Raw genomic sequence first — 20023 nt, 5'->3', positions numbered from 1 at the left:
CTGGGATAGAATGCAGACACCATGTCCTATTTTCAGAGGTAACAAAACTTCAGAAAGGGCTCAGAAGAGCCCACACAAGTGACCCCATTTTGGAAACTAGATGCATCAATGAATACATCTAGGGGCATGCTGAGCATCTGGAACCTATAAGTGCTTCACAGAAGTGTGGTTAAAATGTGGATGTGAAAACGAAAAATTACAAATTTAAGACTAAAACAACATTTTAGCAGGAAAAAAAAAACCTAATTTTCATAATGCATAATAGAAAACTGACCCCATAATTTGCAACGCAATTGCTGATGGATGTAATGATACTCAATATGTGGTCAACAACTGCTTTTTGGGCACATGGTAGGGTTCGGAAAGGAAAAAGTGCTACTTGATTTTTGGAGCGTAAATTTGTCTAGAATAGACTGTGAAGGCCAGGTTGCAATTGCAGAGACCCTGATATTGTAAAAAAGCAATGTCAGGGGCTCTGCATTTTGGAAACTAGACCCCTCTAGGAATTCTAGTGGTGTACTGAGCATTTTTAGGCCATGTGCCCACGGATAGTGTCCTGTGGATATATCCTCAGGACATTCCGCAGGAGCTCCCAGAAATCTGCAGCACAACTTTGTGTGAGTTGTGCTGCGTTTTTGGTGCAGAAGTCCAGTGGAATATCCTGCGGATATCCTGCTGGCATTCTGCATTGAGGATACAGTACCATGGCTTGGGCACTGCATCCTCAATGCAGAATAAGTGCTGGAGTGATCGGTGAGTTCATACTTGCCTGTATCGCACAGCAAATTGGTTTCCGGCTGGCTCCTGGAGAAGATGGGCTGGGCCTGGATGATCTCCAGCTGTCACATGACCGGAGCTCGGGCGGTCACATGATTGCAGCTTGTGCAGGCCCTGCCCACCTCCTGCAGCCCGCTCCTGGCTACGTCCCGCTCTTCTACACCAAAGGAAGAGTCTCCGGTGTCTTCAATCAAGGTAAGTATAAAGATCGTGTGGAACAATCCGCAGGAATAATTCACATGCAGTTCGTTGCGGCCGCGGGAAATCCGCAGCATTTCCCGCAGGTGCAAAAAACGCAGCAGTGAAATAACACTCCCCAAATCCCATAGGATAACATGGGGAATGCCTGTACTTGCGTAAACCCGCGGATTTATCTGGAAAATCCCGAAAATCCGCAGGTTTTCTGCAGCAAAATCCGCATGAATTTTGTCCCTTGGGCACAGGGCCTTAACCTACAGGTGATTCATGAGACTGTTACATGTGAAAACAAAAAAATGTCATATTTTCTCAACTCTCAAACTGTTTTGGCACCAAACTTTTATAATTTTACATTAACGGTAATAGATGAAAATGGACCCCATAATTTGTTATGCAATTTCTGCCCAACACAGTGATACCCATATGTGGTCAAAAACTGTGAGCTCATGGAAAAACTCTGAAAGCAGAAAGAGCCATTTAATTTTTTGAACGCACCTGTCCCGAGTGTGGCACGCCCCAATGTGATTTCGGTGGGGATCTGGGATCAGAAGGTCACAGCGCATTGTGAATCACAGATCCGCTTTAGTGTCCGCTCTCCATTTGTTCAAAAGGTGAAAGTCGACATATGACAAAGTATATCACATGGTTCCTAATCACAGCAAGTAATCCAGATAGAAACAAGAGATTTCAAGCAATAATGATAAATGGCCAGAAGATGGCAGCATAATCCTGGAAGAAATAAAGTGGTTTAAAATGGAATCTGTCACCCTTTTGCATTTTTTAGTTACTAATATGGGTATACAGTTGGCATACAGGTGAAATTAGTCAAACTTAGACTTATCTTCTGGGCAGTACATGCCCCATAACACAGAAAATAGAAGAAATAAGAGGATTTTTCCAAAACGACGCATCATCCAAGTACATACAAGTATGGCTAATTTCACCTGTATGCTATCTGTATGCCCATAGTAATAAATACAGACACAAAAGAGTGACCGATGCCCTTTAAGCAAGGATGAACCAGGCTTATACAGAAGATAGGAGAGCATGTGGAGAGAATGTGAGAGCCAGTGCTGAGTGGGTACCTGATTGCCGGGTGGTCTGAATTATCAGTGATGTCAGCGCAGTGATAAGGTGACAGCCATCATGTGGAAATAAGGAGATAGTGGGAGTTATGGTTTCCAGCTATTTCAGTGTGTGGCCATACAGGAACCATAGGACTTTTGAGATGTAGTCCATACATAATCAAACATTTACATCCAGGTACCTCATAGATGACCATCTCTGATCGTAGTCAATCCTACCTCTTTTGTCTACAACCCTTTTATCATAGTACCAATGCCTTGATGAGATTTCACTCCCATAGCTTGTATCTACAGACTTCCCTCTTCTCCCTATTCTGCAGCACTTACCATCATGGTGCCTTTAAAAATAAAAGTATCATTATACTGCCTCATAAATAAAAATATGCTTCCATGCTGTGCACCGGAATAAAATAATTGATCCTCACTATGCTGCCCCTACCCCAGACTGCCCCTCTCCATAATGTCCCCTCCACACTGCAGCTCTCCATAATTTTACACATACAGCCGCACTCCATAAAATTTCCCACATACACTGCCCTTCACAATGCTCCCGTCCACACCCTGCACCGCTCCATTATGTTCTCTGCACCGCTCCATAATGTTTCTAGCACTGCTCTATAATGTCCCCCACACCCTACACTGTTTTCCCCAACCCCCCCCCTCCACTATGCCCCATAAGGTGTCCTCATAGAAGCAACAACCCACCTCCTTCCTCCTATAATAGTAAACGCTCTAGGAGGAGCCAAAGATTTTATGTACTATTTCCGTCCACCTCTTCTGTGTTAACAGCTATGTATTGAGGTCATAGCATGCTGACCTCATCACAATGCTGCATACTTGGGCCAGGGTATGTTGTGCCGTCCTGGTCTAATTGTTCCCTTGAGAAAGAGGCATCTACATATTTTAGAGCTGTAATTCCTAAACTTTTACTCCAATTAGGATGTGACTACCCTCAAATATAAGCAGAAAGTCTGCACTTCAAGCCCATATTGATTGTATCTTCAGTATGTATAGTACAGACCAAAAGTTTGGACACACCTTCTCATTCAAAGAGTTTTCTTTATTGTCATGACTCTGAAAATTGTAGATTCACATTGAAGGCATCAAAACTATGAATTAACACACGTGGAATGAAATACTTAACAAAAAAGTGTGATACAACTGAAAATATGCCTTATATTCTAGGTTCTTCAAAGTAGACACCTTTTTGTTTTGATTACTGCTTTGAGCACTCTTGGCATTCTCTTGATGAGCTTCAAGAGGTAGTCACCGGAAATAGTCTTCCAACAGTCTTGAAGGAGTTCCCAGAGATGCTTAGCACTTGTTGGCCCTTTTGCCTTCACTATGCGGTCCAGCTCCAAACCATCTCGATTGGGTTCAGGTCTGGTGACTGTGGAGGCCAGGTCATCTGGCGTAGCACCCCATAACTCTCCTTCTTAGTCAAATGGCCCATACAAAGCCTGGAGGTGTGTTTTGGGGTCATCGTCCTGTTGAAAAATAAATGATGGTCCAACTAAACGCAAACCGGATGGAATAGCATGCCACTGCAAGATGCTGTGGTAGCCATGCTGGTTCAGTTTGCCTTCAATTTTGAATAAATCCCCAACAGTGTCACCAGCAAAGCACCCCCACACCAACACACCTCCTCCTCCATGCTTCACGGTGGGAACCAGGCATTTAGAGTCCATCCGTTCACCTTTTCTACGTTGCACAAAGACACGGTGGTTGGATCCAAAAATCTCAAATTTGGACTCCTCAGACCAAAGCACAGATTTCCACTGGTCTAATGTCCATACCTTGTGTTCTTTAGCCCAAACAAGTCTCTTCTGCTTGTTGCCTGTCCTTAGCAGTGGTTTTCTAGCAGCTATTTTAGCAGGAAGGCCTGCTGCACAAAGTCTCCTCTTAACAGTTGTTCTAGAGATGTGTCTGCTGCTAGAACGCTGTGAGGCATTGACCTGGTCTCTAATGTGAGCTGCTGTTAACCTGCGATTTCTGAGGCTGGTGACTTGGATAAACTTATTCTCCGCAGCAGATGTGACTCTTGGTCTTCATTTCCTGGGGCAGTCTTCATCTCAGCCAGTTACTTTGTAGTGTTTGATGGTTTTTGCCACTGCACTTGGGGACACTTTCAAAGTTTTCCCAATTTTTCGGACTGACTGACCTTCATTTCTTAAAGTAATGATGGCCACTCGTTTTTCTTTACTTAGCTGCTTTTTTCTTGCCATAATACAAATCTAACAGTCTATTCAGTAGGGCTATCAGCTGTGTATCCAACAGACTTCTGCACAACACAACTGATGGTCTCAACCCCATGTATAAGGCAAGAATAACCCACTTATTAAACCTGACAGGGCACATCTGTGAAGTGAAAACCATTTCCGGTGACTACCTCTTGAAGCTCATCAAGAGAATGCCAAGAGTGTGCAAAGCAGTAATCAAAGCAAAAGGTGTCTACTTTGAAGAACCTAGAATATAAGACATATTTTCAGTTATGTCACACTTTTTTGTTAAGTATTTCATTCCACGTGTGTTAATTCATAGTTTTGATGCCTTCAATGTGAATCTACAGTTTTCAGAGTCATGAAAATAAAGAAAAGTCTTTGAATGAGAAGGTGTGTCCAAACTTTTGCCAAACTTTTGGCCTGTACTGTGTGTGTGTGTATGTATGTATGTATGTATGTATGTATGTATGTATGGATAGATAGATCTGAGTGGTGTGTATATTCCATTAATATACTGTACTTGGATACAGCACTCTGAACATCCAGCTTCTTTAGCAGTGACCTTTTGTGGCTTACCCTCCTTGTGGAGTGTGTCAATGACTGCCTGTCTTCAGGACATCTGTCAAATCGGCAGTCTTCCCCATGATTTTGTATCCTATTGTACCAGACTAAGGGACCATTTTCAATGCTTAGGAAGCCTTTGCAGGTGTTTTGTGGTAATTATTCTAATATTCTGAGATAATGACTTTGTGGTTTCCATTGGCTGTAAGCCAGAATCCTCAACATTACTAGAAATAAACACTTGAAATAGATCACTCTATTTGTAATGACTCTATATAATAAATTATAAACAAAAATATAAGTGTAACCCTTTTGGTTTTTTTCATGAGATGAACTCAGATATGACTTTCTTTATACACTAAAGGTACCGTCACACTAAACAACTTACCAGCGATCCCAACAACGATACAACTTGATAGGGATCGCTGGTAAGTTGCTAGGAGGTCGCTGGTAAGATGTCACGCAGCGGCGCTGCAGCGATCCCACCAGCAACCTGACCTGGCAGGGATCGCTGGAGCGTCGCTACACGGGTTTCTGGTGAGCTGTCATACAGGCAGATCTCACCAGCAAGGGACCAGCCCCCAGCCAGCAGCGACGTGGAAGCGATGCTGCGCTTGGTAACTAAGGTAAATATCGTGTAACCAACCCGATATTTACCTTGGTTACCAGCGCACACCGCTTAGCGCTGGCTCCCTGCTCTCCTAGCCACAGTACACATCGGGTTAATTACCCGATGTATACTCCAGCTACACGTGCAGAGAGCAGGGAGCCGGCACTGACAGTGTGAGAGTGGCGAACACTGGTAACGAAGCTAAATATCGGGTAACCAAGGACAGGGCTTCCCTAACAACTCATCCAATCCACACAGTCAAAGACAGCAAACCGTAGATGTCCATAAATTGTGTAACTATGAGAGAAGACACCTTGAAAAAGTATTGAACACAGAGTATTGAACAGAGTATATGAAGAAAGAGCTGTGCAAGAAGCCATGGAAAGTCATGACACTAGCTGAAATCTATCAGTAATTAGGAAGCAATCCTGCCACTTAGTGGAAAAATATCAGCTCTTTCACTTGATGGCCTATCACAAGATGTCTCATTACCACACAAGAAACATCTCAAGATAGGTAAAACCAGTGAGCCTATGGCAAGACTTAAAAACTTTATTTTTGTAAAACCTACTGATGGCACTGGTTACAGAGGAAATTCTATACCCCTGGAGGTTCCAGTGGGCATTGTTAGGGCCATAATCCAAAAGGGTAAAGAACATAATTTCACCTTTAAACCGGGCACTACTATAATACACACCATGTTTGGATATTAAAAGGCACTGCACATCACCCCAAAAACACCATATCAGTGGGAACATCATGGTGTGGATTTGTTTTTCGGCATACTGCACTGGCAAACTTCATATAATTGAAAGAAGGATGAATGGACAAATGTACTAACACATGCTTCATAAAAATCAGTTGCCATATACCAAGATGAAGCAAGGATGGACATTTTAGCAAGACGATGATCCCAAACACTCAGCCAAGGGAACTCAATTGGTTTCATTGGAAAAAAATTAAAATAAAGCTGTTAGAATGGGGCAGCCAATCACCTGATCTAATTCCAATGGAAAATTTATGGAAAGCCCTAAAGCTCAGAGTTCATAGAAAGCCACAGAACCTTCAGGATTTGAAGAGTGTGTGTGTGGAAGAATGGACCAAAAACACACCTGAGCAATGCATGTGACTAGTCTCTCCATACAGGAGACGTCTTAAAGCGGTCATCACCAACAAAGGCTTTTGTACAAAGTATTAAATAAATTTCAGTAAGCATGTTCAATACTTTTTTCCTGTGTCATTTCTAATTATTACACCGAACGTACTTTATGGATATCTATGGTTTGATTTCTTTGCCTGTGTGGATTGGATTTATTACCGACATCTGGTGAGAATTTCATGCCAATAGCCCCTTTAGAAATATATTTACATAGAAAATTGGTAATGTGTGCAATAACTTTTTCACCTGCCTCTGTGTGTTTACACATACTGTGCCTCTTGTATGTCAAAAACTGTAGGCACCCTTACCCACCATTAGTTAGAAGCTGAGACGTGATGGTTGGTAAAAATTAAATTTCATCAGTCATTTTTTGTATGTGTCTCCATGACTAAAGTTTGGTTGTCCTTTCCCCTTTTTTATGTCTACTGTACTAATGTGTGTCAATAGGATGGAGGCTCTCTGGACCAAGTTCTTAAAGAAGCCCGTCGTATACCGGAGGAAATTCTAGGAAAAGTTAGCATTGCAGTTCTCCGGGGGCTTGCTTATCTAAGAGAAAAACATCAGATCATGCACAGAGGTAATTAATCTCTGCCCACCTTGTGTTTTTTCCCTCTACTTCTTACAGCTATAACTTTCATTTTGTTTTTACAGTGTTCATTGTGTGGTAAAAAATTACCTAGAAACGTGATTTTCCATGTCTGTACTACTACAGTGATGACAACTTTATAAGGTTGATTTTATATTTCTTCGGCGCTCCATTGGGAGACCCAGACGATTGGGTGTATAGCACTGCCTCCGGAGGCCACACAAAGCAATTACACTAAAAAGTGTAAGGCCCCTCCCCTTCTGGCTATACACCCCCAGTGGGATCACTGGCTCACCAGTTTTCTGCTTTGTGCGAAGGAGGTCAGACATCCACGCATAGCTCCACTGTTTAGTCAGCAGTAGCTGCTGACTATATCGGATGGAAGAAAAGAGGGCCCATATGGGGCCCCCAGCATGCTCCCTTCTTACCCCACTTGTGGTTTGTAAGGTTGAGGTACCCATTGCGGGTACGGAGGCTGGAGCCCACATGCTGTTTTCCTTCCCCATCCCCCTGAAGGGCTCTGAGGAAGTGGGATCTTACCGGCCACCAAGCCCTGAGGCCGGGCTCCATCCACAGACCCATAGAACCTGCTGGATGTGGAGCGGGAGTGCCGTTCAGGGACAAGGCCCTGCAACTTTCAGGTACTCTGTGTCCCCGTATGGCAGGCCACGCACACCCCAGGCTTGCTGGGTGTGCTAGTGCGCCGGGGACTGTAGCGCTGTGCGCTGGGCTTATAGTCCCCGCAGATTACTGGGGGACTTTATGTGTGTGGATCGCCGCGCCGACCGCCCCTGGAGCGGCGGCGCAGCTGCGACTTGTAGTGCGCCGGGGACGCGCCGACCGCGCTTTTACGGCGGCGGCGCTTCTAACTTTAGTCCCCGGCTTTCTGCGGCCTAGCTCCGCTTCGTTAACGCCCCCCACCCTGTCAATCAGGGTAGGGGAGAGACGTTGTTCAATCGGCAGCGCCGAGGGCTGGAGCACGATTTACATGCTCCAGCCCTCTCACTGAGCACAGTAGGACACAGGCTTCGCGCTTTTTCTCTGTTCACGCCCTAGGCCCGCCCCCAGGCTTGCAGCTCCCCAGGACGCCGGCAGCCATTATACACATGCAGTCTGGCTGGAGAACGGACGCAGGCTCTGGGGGACCCAGGCTAGGGGTTTCTGGCGACCACACACCCGCGCTAAGCGGGCGGTAAGCAGCACATACGTGCGGCCCCACTAGTGCCACAGTGTTATATTTTTCGCTGTACCATAGACACTGCTGTGTCTAGATATATTTATATACTGCACTGTAAGGTCGCTTCTTAGCTGTACACCCTATATTGCTTTGAGGAGACAACAGCATGTCATCCGCAAAACGCAAGGGTGCCAAGGCACGGGCTGTATACACTGCTTGTACAGCATGTGGGGCTAATCTACCAGCAGGCTCCAACGACTCTCATTGTGTGCAATGTTCAGTCCCAGTGGCACTTCGTCAGCCAGAGCCTATTGTGGTGGTAGCCCAGGCAGAGACGCCTGTGAACCCTGCCCCGGTGACGGGGACAGAATTTGCAGTCTTTGCTGATAAAATGTCTGTGACTATGACAAAAATCCTGGAGACCTTGCAGTCCAGGCCAGTTGCTCAGACCATAGACACTGCTGTGTCTATGTTCCCCGGTCCCCCTCAGTTGGAACTAATCCGTACCTCAAGGGGGTCCCAGGCATCACAGGCTGAGGGCTCTGACTCCGATGACAGTCCCAGTCCGCCTAAGCGAGCTCGCTGGGAGAGACCCTCCACGTCATCACGCGGATCAGGGTCTCAGCGAGAAGGGTCCCTATATGAGGGTTCAGAGGTGGGTGATCAGGAGTCTTGTCCTGACGCCGCACTCAATTTGGATACGCCAGATGGTGACGCCATGGTAAATGACCTTATAGCGGCCATCAATAGGCTGTTGGATATTTCTCCCCCAGCCCCTTCTGCAGAGGAGGCAGCTGCACAGCAGGAGAAATTCCATTTCCTGTATCCCAAGCGTAAATTGAGTACTTTTCTGGACCACTCTGACTTCAGAGAATCCATCCAGAAACACAATACTTATCCGGACAAGCGTTTTTCTAAACGCCTTAAGGATACACGTTATCCTTTCCCCCCTGACGTGGTCAAACGCTGGACCCAGTGTCCAAAAGTGGACCCTCCAATATCCAGGCTTGCAGCTAGATCCATAGTTGCAGTGGAAGATGGGGCTTCACTTAAAGATGCCAATGACAGACAGATGGACCTTTGGTTGAAATCTGTCTATGAAGCTATCGGCGCGTCGTTTGCTCCAGCATTCGCGGCCGTGTGGGCGCTCCAAGCTATTTCAGCTGGTCTGGCACAGGTGGACTCTCTCATACGTCCAGCAGTGCCGCAAGTGGCGTCCCTAACTACGCAAATGTCTGCGTTTGCGACCTACGCTATCAATGCGGTACTGGACTCTACGAGCCGTACCTCAATGGCATCCGCCAACTCTGTAGTTTTGCGCAGGGCCTTGTGGTTAAAGGAATGGAAAGCAGATTCTGCTTTTAAAAAATGTTTAACCAGCTTGCCATTATCTGGAGACAGACTGTTTGGTGAGCAATTGGCGGAAATCATTAAACAGTCCAAAGGTAAGGACTCCTCCTTACCCCAGCCCAGATCAAGCAAACCTCCACAGAGGAAGTGGCAGTCAAAGTTTCGGTCCTTTCGAGGCTCGGGCAAGCCCCAATTCTCCTCGTCCAAAGGGACTCAGAAAGAGCAAAGGAGCTCTGATTCCTGGCGGGCTCACTCACGCCCCAAGAAAGCAACCGGAGGTACCGCTTCCAAGGCGGCTGCCTCATGACTTTCGGCCGCCTCCCTCCGCATCCTCGGTCGGTGGCAGGCTCTCCCGCTTTTGCGACATTTGGCTGCCACAGGTCAAAGACCGGTGGGTAACAGACATTTTGTCTCACGGGTACAGGATAGAGTTCAGTACTCGGCCTCCGCCTCGGTTCTTCAGAACTTCCCCACATCCCGACCGAGCAGATGCCCTTCTGCAGGCGGTGAATTCTCTAAGAGCAGAAGGAGTGGTGGTCCCTGTTCCTCTTCAGGAACGAGGTCAAGGTTTTTACTCCAATCTCTTTGTGGTGCCAAAAAAGGACGGCTCATTCCGTCCTGTTCTGGACCTAAAACTGCTCAACAAGCATGTGAACGCCAGGCGGTTCCGGATGGAATCCCTCCGCTCAGTCATTGCCTCAATGTCTCAAGGAGATTTCCTAGCATCAATAGACATCAAGGATGCTTATCTCCACGTGCCGATTGCTACAGACCACCAACGCTTTCTACGCTTCGTGATAGGAGACGACCATCTTCAGTTCGTAGCTCTGCCATTTGGTCTAGCGACAGCCCCACGGGTGTTCACCAAGATCATGGCGGCAGTGGTAGCAGTCTTGCACTCTCAGGGACACTCTGTGATCCCTTACTTGGACGATCTACTGGTCAAGGCACCCTCTCAAGAGGCATGCCAACTCAGCTTGACTGTCGCACTGGAGACTCTCCAGACGTTCGGGTGGATCATCAACTTCTCAAAGTCAAATCTGTCACCGACCCAATCACTAACGTATCTTGGCATGGAGTTTCATACTCTCTCAGCGATAGTGAAGCTTCCGCTGGACAAGCAGAGGTCACTACAGACTGGGGTGCAGGCTCTCCTTCAAAGTCAGTCGCACTCCTTAAGACGCCTCATGCACTTCCTCGGGAAGATGGTGGCGGCAATGGAAGCGGTTCCGTTTGCGCAGTTTCATCTGCGCCCACTTCAATGGGACATTCTCCGCCAATGGGACGGGAAGTCAACATCCCTGGACAGGAAAGTCTCCCTTTCCCAGACGGCCAAGGACTCTCTGCAGTGGTGGCTTCTTCCCACCTCATTATCACAGGGAAGATCCTTCCTACCACCGTCTTGGGCGGTGGTCACGACAGACGCGAGTCTGTCAGGGTGGGGAGCAGTTTTTCTCCACCACAGGGCTCAGGGTACGTGGACTCAGCAGGAGTCCACCCTTCAGATCAATGTTCTGGAAATCAGAGCAGTGTATCTTGCCCTACTAGCCTTCCAGCAGTGGCTGGAAGGAAGGCAGATCCGAATTCAGTCGGACAACTCCACAGCGGTGGCATACATCAACCACCAAGGGGGGACACGCAGTCGGCAAGCCTTCCAGGAAGTCCGGCGGATTCTGATGTGGGTGGAAGCCACGGCCTCCACCATATCCGCAGTTCACATCCCCGGCGTAGAAAACTGGGAAGCAGACTTCCTCAGTCGCCAGGGCATGGACGCAGGGGAATGGTCCCTTCACCCAGACGTGTTTCAGGAAATCTGTCGCCGATGGGGAAGGCCGGACGTCGACCTCATGGCGTCCCAGCACAACAACAAGGTCCCAACCTTCATGGCACGGTCTCGCGATCAAAGAGCGCTGGCGGCAGACGCCCTAGTGCAAGATTGGTCGCAGTTCCGGCTCCCTTATGTGTTTCCACCTCTGGCACTCTTGCCCAGAGTGCTACGCAAGATCAGATCCGATTTGCAGCCGCGTCATACTCGTCGCCCCAGACTGGCCGAGGAGGGCGTGGTATCCGGATCTGTGGCAGCTCACGGTCGGCCAACCGTGGGCACTACCAGACCGACCAGACTTACTGTCCCAAGGGCCGTTTTTCCATCGGAATTCTGCGGCCCTGAACCTGACTGTGTGGCCATTGAGTCCTGGATCCTAGCGTCTTCAGGATTGTCCCAAGGGGTCGTTGCCACCATGAGACAGGCTAGGAAGCCCACGTCCGCTAAGATCTACCACAGAACGTGGAGGATATTCTTATCCTGGTGCTCTGCTCAGGGAGTGTCTCCCTGGCCATTTGCATTGCCTACCTTTCTTTCTTTCCTGCAATCTGGGTTAGAAAAAGGTTTGTCGCTCGGCTCCCTTAAAGGTCAGGTCTCGGCGCTATCCGTCTTTTTTCAGAGGCGTTTGGCACGCCTTCCTAAGGTGCGCACGTTCCTACAGGGGGTTTGCCATATCGTACCCCCGTACAAGCGGCCGTTAGATCCATGGGATCTCAACAGGGTACTAGTTGCCCTCCAGAAGCCGCCCTTCGAGCCTCTGAGGGAGGTTTCACTTTCTAGACTATCACAGAAAGTGGCTTTTCTGGTAGCGATCACATCTCTGCGGAGAGTGTCTGAGCTGGCAGCGCTATCATCCAAGGCTCCCTTCCTGGTCTTCCACCAGGACAAGGTAGTGCTGCGCCCCATTCAGGAGTTTCTCCCGAAGGTGGTATCCTCTTTTCATCTTAATCAGGATATCTCTTTGCCTTCGTTTTGTCCTCATGCAGTTCATCGGTATGAGAAGGATTTACATTTGTTAGATCTGGTGAGAGCACTCAGAATCTACATTTCCCGCACGGCGCCCTTGCGCCGTTCGGATGCACTCTTTGTCCTTGTCGCTGGTAAGCGCAAAGGGTCGCAGGCTTCTAAGGCCACCCTGGCTCGATGGATCAAAGAACCAATTCTTGAAGCCTACCGTTCTGCTGGGCTTCCGGTTCCATCAGGGCTGAAGGCCCATTCTACCAGAGCCGTGGGTGCATCCTGGGCATTGCGACACCAGGCTACGGCTCAACAGGTGTGCCAGGCAGCTACCTGGTCGAGTCTGCACACTTTCACCAAACATTATCAGGTGCATACCTATGCTTCGGCGGACGCCAGCCTAGGTAGAAGAGTCCTGCAGGCGGCAGTTGCCTCCATATAGGGGAGGGCTGTCTTGCAGCTCTAACATGAGGTATTCTTTACCCACCCAGGGACAGCTTTTGGACGTCCCAATCGTCTGGGTCTCCCAATGGAGCGCCGAAGAAGAAGGGAATTTTGTTACTTACCGTAAATTCCTTTTCTTCTAGCTCCTATTGGGAGACCCAGCACCCGCCCTGTTGTCCTTCGGGATTTTTGGTTGTTTTTCGGGTACACATGTTGTTCATGTTGAACGGTTTTCAGTTCTCCGAGGTTACTTCGGAGTGAATTTGTTTAAACCAGTTATTGGCTTTCCTCCTTCTTGCTTTTGCACTAAAACTGGTGAGCCAGTGATCCCACTGGGGGTGTATAGCCAGAAGGGGAGGGGCCTTACACTTTTTAGTGTAATTGCTTTGTGTGGCCTCCGGAGGCAGTGCTATACACCCAATCGTCTGGGTCTCCCAATAGGAGCTAGAAGAAAAGGAATTTACGGTAAGTAACAAAATTCCCTTCTTTCAGCTCATTTTATTTATTTATTTGTTTTAGGTTTTTTTTTGTGGGATGCAGCTATCGAAAAACGGCTAACCTTGTGTTTTTGTCTTTGGTCAAAATATTTGTTTTTCTATCTGCCTCTAGCAGCGATACTGATTTATTATCTTTTTTTTTTGTTTTCAATTATTACATTTACTAGATGGTGGCCCGATTGTAACGCATCGGGTATTCTAGAATTTGTGTAGTTAATGTATGATTTTTGTTTTTATATATATATATATATATATATATATATATATATATATATATATATATATATATATATATATATATATATATATATATATATATATATATATATATATATATATATATATATATAATAGATGTTGTGTGTAGTTGCCAAGTGTTTGTGTAGGGCGCTGTAAATGTTCTGGGTGTTGTCTGGGTGGGGGTGTGAGAGCGGTGTTGTTTGTGTGTTGCGTTGTGTGTGTTGCATTGTTTGTGGAGTGCTGTGTCTGCAGCGTTGTGTGTGTGTTGCGTTGTGTGTTGCGCGGTTTGTGTGGGGTGTGTGTTTTGGGGGGAGGTATGCTTTGTGCAGTGTATGTTGCGTGGTGTGCGAGTGTATATTTGTGTGTGCCGCGGTGTTTGTGTGTTGGGTGTTGTGTGTGTGTGTGCGGCGTTGTGTGTTTGTGGTTTCCAGTGTGGTGTGTTGTGTTGTTGTGCGGTGCGTGTGTGGCTGTGGGGGGGGGGGGGTGTTTTAGGGGGAGGCGTGCACCCCCATCATGCTCCATCCCCCATTCTGCACACCCCTATCGTGCTCCATCCCTCATGCTGTGCACCCCTCAGAGGAGTATAATAGGAGGCCTATAATAGGAGGAGGAGTCCTGGGGGGAGAGCAGGATAATAGGGGGAGTAGTCCTGGGGGAAGAGGAGTATAATAGGATGAGTATTCCGGGGGGGAGGAGTATAATAGGATGAGTAGTCCTGGGGAGAGAGGAGTATCATAGGAGGAGTAGTCCTGGGGCGAGAGGAGGGGATAATAGGAGGAGTAGTCCTGGGGCGAGAGGAGGGGATAATAGGAGGAGTAGTCCTGGGGAGAAAGGACTATAATAGGAGGAGTAGTGCTGGGGAGAGAGGAGGATAATAGGAGGAGTAGTCCTGGGGGGAGAGGAGTATAATAGGAGGAGGAGTCCTGGGGAGAGGAGTATAATAGGAGGAGGAGTCCTGGGGAGAGGAGTATAATAGGAGGAGGAGTCCTGGGGAGAGGAGTATAATAGGAGGAGTAGTCCTGGGGGGAGAGGAGGATAATAGGAGGAGGAGTCCTGGGGGGAGAGGAGTATAATAGGAGGAGTAGTCCTGGGGGGAGGGGAGGATAATAGGAGCAGTAGTCCTGGGGGAGAGGAGTATAATAGGAGGAGTCGTCCTGAGGGGAGAGCAGGATAATAGGAGGAGTAGTCCTGGGGGGAGGGGAGTTTAATAGGAGGAGTAGTCCTGGGGGGAGAGGAGGATAATAGGAGGAGGAGTCCTGGGGGGAGAGGAGTATAATAGGAGGAGTAGTCCTGGGGGGAGGGGAGGATAATAGGAGCAGTAGTCCTGGGGGAGAGGAGTATAATAGGAGGAGTAGTCCTGGGGGGAGAGGAGGATAATAGGAGGAGGAGTCCTGGGGGGAGAGGAGTATAATAGGAGGAGTAGTCCTGGGGGGAGGGGAGGATAATAGGAGCAGTAGTCCTGGGGGAGAGGAGTATAATAGGAGGAGTCGTCCTGAGGGGAGAGCAGGATAATAGGAGGAGTAGTCCTGGGGGGAGGGGAGTTTAATAGGAGGAGTAGTCCTGGGGGGAGAGCCGTTTAATAAGTGGAGTAGTCCTGGGGGGGAGGTGTCTAATAGGTGGAGTAGTCCTGGGGGGGGAGGTGTCTAATAGGTGGAGTAGTCCTGGGGGGGAGGTGTCTAATAGGTGGACTAGTCCTGGGGGGAGGTATCTAATAGGTGGAGTAGTTCTGGGGGAGGTGTATAGGTGCCCTATGTGTGCGGGGGGGGCGGTGTATAGGTGCCCAACGTGTGCGGGAAGCGGGGCCGAGCGGCCAACGTGTGCGGGGGTGGGTCCGAGCGGCTAACGTGTGCGGGGCCAATGCGACGGTTGTCACTGTAATGACGTCATTTTGGAGCAAGACGGACAGAATAAGGCAAATATATATCTAATAATCTATATAGCAATAATCATATCTAATAATCTATATATAGATTAAATGTCATCAGGTTTTTGCTATGTAATCCGAATTCTATATTTTAACCCCTTCCTTATGCTGTTCTTAGTCACATATCCTACTATGCGCTGTTTTTTACTTATAGTGAAGGTTTTAACACAAGTTGCTTGTCACTGCTGTGTCCAACCAGAACTCCTCCTTTGATAAGCAGCTCACATTCATCATACAATGGACACAGAAAGCTGTGGGGTGGGCGGTTATAGCTTTCTGATCTATGCTTCACCCTACGCTAAGAACTCAGCTTGTGTCATAACTGCTGCACCTAGCAAACTAAGTGATTTGATCTTTGGGATCCAGGTCTCTTTGCCTACATTACGCTGATCTTAGAATGGGCAGAAAGAATTGACATGCTGCATTTTTATGGTCACCACAAAGACGCAGCCAAAAAAAAGCTGCAACGTGTGGACAGCAAAAATGAAATCTCATAGACTTTGCTGGGAAGGAAATGCATGCAGTTTTAAAACCAAAATTACACCCAAAAAAGTGCGGCAAAAAAAAGCAGCGTGTGCACAAGGCCTAAGGATCAGGCCTAGCTCCCGAGACTGCTCCATAAATTCGTACCTAACATACAGCATACTATTACGTTTTGTAGAGGTTTAAGTTGATTTATTCAAGCAGCTGAGCTTCACAAAATGTTTAAAATTACGATTCCCAATACTTTTATTACATTATCTCCTAGTGAAGCTGTCATGTGGAGTATAAATTGTACTTTTCTATTTTAGACGTTAAACCTTCTAACATACTAGTGAATTCCCGTGGAGAGATCAAACTGTGTGACTTTGGTGTCAGTGGGCAACTAATTGACTCCATGGCCAACTCTTTTGTGGGGACCAGGTCTTATATGTCTGTAAGTATGGGGTTTTTTTTATAAAGTTTCTATAAAGTTGGTTTTTTGTTTTTTTTTTTTTATAAAGTTTGTATATTTTTGTTGTTGTTTTTTTTTTTTTATCTTTAGCCGGAACGCTTGCAGGGCACACATTATTCTGTACAGTCAGACATCTGGAGCATGGGTCTGTCATTGGTAGAACTTTCAATAGGAAGATACCCCATACCACCACCAGATGGTAAGGAGCTGGAAGCCATATTTGGACGCCCTGTGTTGGATGGCGCTGATGGAGAATCTCAAAGCATTTCCCTTCGTCCAAGGCCTCCTGGGAGGCCAATCAGTGGTAGGTTGTCTTATGCCCGTTCATAACCATAATTCTCACTCCCTTTTATTGTTGCAGTTAATGAAAAAATAGAAAAACCTTGTATTTCACTGGCGCTGTATTTCATTTTTTTTTGTAGGTCATTGTATGGACAGTCGACCAGCGATGGCCATCTTCGAACTGTTGGATTATATTGTAAATGAGGCAAGTGTCCATGTGATTTATGTGTATATTATTGTAACCTTCTTTATCACATTACCGAAAACTAAATTTTAATAGGTAAAGAACAAAGCAAAGTATTTTTTATCCTTGTGAACTTTATAATGTACCTTTTAGTTAAGTAACCCAAATTTCATCACTTGGTATAGTGAACTAATAGACATCCATTTTAGTGGAATTGCATTTTCATCTGCCTATTTTCCAAAGCTGGTTACAAATTATTTAATAAAATGTATAAATGCCTTAATGACTAGTGTGTTTGTAAAGGGCCTAGCAGCCCTACTATCTTCCCTCATCTTCCCTCGAAAGTTGTGATTCTGGGAGCCGTAACTTTATTTCCCTGTATGAAGGCTTAGTTTTGATTCGTTACACTATAAGAGAAGTAATGTATTATTAATTTTTAGTCGACTGTGCTATGAGAGGTTGTTTTTTCCATGGCTAATTGTAGTTTTTATTGTTATCATTTTGGTTCATGAGGCTTTTTGATCACTTTTTATTCAAATGTATTTATTTATTTTTATTTATTTTTTTTATCAAAATGCTAATAATATAGCAATTCTGGTTTTTTCTGCGGTTTACTGGAAGGGATAATTAGTGCACTTCTTTTCATAGTTTGGGTCATTATGTGCATGTTGATATGTTTATTATACGTTGCTTTTTTAAAGACTTTTATTAATTATTTTGCAAAACTGTAATTTTGTTATTTATGGACTCGTGACTTTTCAAAAAAATAACAATTTTGACTTTTTTGGGATGAACCTGGGAGAACGAAGTAACAATCTAAATTTACATGGTACAGTTTAAAACCCTGCAGCACTTTTACACAGTTTAGTGTACTGCAAATCCAGTTATCTTCAAATGTTGTAGTACAGAAGCCATTTAAAGGGAATCTGTCCGTAGGTTTCTGCTATATGATCTGACAGCACCATGAGACCCCCATTCCAGCAATCGCTTGGTATACTGGGTACAGCATTAATGATAGTCGCAGCTTAACTTTTGGAAAAACGGCAAACAAACATCCTCTCTCTGGCGTCAATTTGCAGGTTGCCAATGGGTTGTAATGACAGCTGGGGTCTGCTGAAGACTCCTGTGCCTGCCATTATAAATCTCCCGTGAAAGCCAGCATTTAGTAGATCGTGATTTTTAGCTACACTTAACAGACTCTCGCAGCTTCAAGTCTCCTAAGGGAACTTTAAATGCAGTATAAAAAAGTAAAAAAAAATGTTTTTAAAAATCTGAAAAAAATAAATAAGTTCAAATCATCCCCTTTTGCCCCATTAAAAATAAAACTTTAAAAAGATATACACATTTGGTATAACTGCATTTGTAAAAGTCTGGTCTATCAAAATATTGCATAAATTTATCCAATCATTAAACAGAGTACTGAGAGAAAAAAATTGATACCCTGGAATTACGTTTTTGACCGCCTTAACATTGTAATAATAGGCAATCAAAAGATCGTATCTACCCCAAAATTGTATCCATCAAAACATCAGCTCAGTGCAGAACATTTCTTGAAAATGGAAAGCATTTCGAGTATCGCAAAATAGCAACACAACCAAAAAATGTTTATTTTTTTATTTTATTTTATTTTTTTTTTTTACAAATTTACAATTTATTTTTTTAAACACTTGAATAATAAAAAAACTGTACATGTTTGGTATCTGTGTAACCTGTACTGACCTGGAGAATCCTAATTCCATGTTAGTTTTAGCATATAGTGAACATGGTAACTAAAAAAAAACATTGATGATTTGCATTTTCAATGCACTTGGAATGGTGAGTGTTTTTTTTTTCTTTTTTTTTTCTTTTTTTTTTTTACAACTTGAATTAAAAATAAAGCTACAAATGTATCATCATAATGCCACTGACCTGTGAAATCATGTTTTCGCACATTTTTTCTGAAGAATGAACGCCATAAAAACAACCCAAAAAGTAATTTGATTTTTTTTTTTTTTTGTTTTACAATTTCACCTCACTTGTGTGATAAAATGCATGATATAATTAAAAAATACAGCTAGTCCAACAAAATTCAAGCCCTTATATAGCAGTGTCGGTGGGAAAATGGTTACTGCTCTTTCAAGAAAAGGAGAGGAAAAATAATTGCACAAAAATGAAAATCGCCTGGTCCTTAAGCCGTTAAGGAGGAAAACGGTTGTAGCTGCAATCCAGGCTGAGATGCGCCATGCCTTAAATCTCCCTACACCCACCTTTATTGCTGGAGTTCAGCCATTGTAAAGGAGGAGTGTGGGTGAGGCTGTGGGACTTAGCGTTCAACTTCAACTAATTGCATTACATTGTGAAATCAAAAATACAAATGTATAATAGATGTCTTGTGTATTTATCACCATTTCGTTTTTCTTATGTAGGCCCCTCCCAAGCTCCCTTCTGCAATGTTTACAGCAGATTTTCAAGACTTTGTACATAAATGGTAAGAAAGATGCACATCATGTTTTAAACGTATCTACCTTTGAGTGGAGTCATCAATATTAAGTAGCCTTAGATAAGGAACAGGTGAACATTGCTCCTGCCTAGGGTGCATTTTATATGCAAGGGGGCACAATTTAGTGAAGAAAAATCAATGTGATTTAATACTTTGAGCCGCTCTTCAGGGTTGGGAGCTTGTTGGATCAGTTCAGATGCCGATCACGTGATCTGTAATGATGAGCGAACCCGTGGATGTTCGGGTTCGCCAAACCAGCACAGGAAAAAATAAAAATCAGGACCGGCAAGCGAACATGACACCAAACTAACTCCGAACATCAAACTCCATAAAGTCAATGGGGACAAGATGTTAGGGGCTGTAAAATGGCCATTGTAAGCGCTAGAAGACTGTGGTGGAGGTTAAATGGTAGTAAGAGCAGGACAGTTATACATACCGTGTTTCCCAGAGGATCACGCTGCAGTCAGATGCTCTTCCGGGCCCGCTAATTTAAGGTTCATGAATATGCACGGTTTCCCCCGCCCACCTTTTG

At 45.4% G+C, this 20023-nt stretch overlaps 1 protein-coding gene across 1 annotated transcript in view; it reads left to right on the top strand.

Moving 5' to 3' along the window:
• The window catches only part of MAP2K2 (mitogen-activated protein kinase kinase 2), a 124924-nt gene that overhangs the window by 69572 nt on the left and 35329 nt on the right, over positions 1-20023 (top strand). The window contains exons 5-9 of the mRNA XM_075337863.1: positions 7060-7189; positions 16404-16528; positions 16637-16850; positions 16969-17033; positions 19418-19479. Of these exons, the coding sequence (XP_075193978.1) occupies positions 7060-7189; positions 16404-16528; positions 16637-16850; positions 16969-17033; positions 19418-19479 (596 nt within the window). The remainder of the gene's footprint in view (positions 1-7059; positions 7190-16403; positions 16529-16636; positions 16851-16968; positions 17034-19417; positions 19480-20023) is intronic.

This window comes from Anomaloglossus baeobatrachus, chromosome 1, assembly GCF_048569485.1.
Source record: "Anomaloglossus baeobatrachus isolate aAnoBae1 chromosome 1, aAnoBae1.hap1, whole genome shotgun sequence".
NCBI classification, from domain to species: domain Eukaryota; kingdom Metazoa; phylum Chordata; class Amphibia; order Anura; family Aromobatidae; genus Anomaloglossus; species Anomaloglossus baeobatrachus.
Note: the sequence above shows the minus strand (reverse complement) of the source record. Positions and strands in the feature narration are given on the sequence as shown.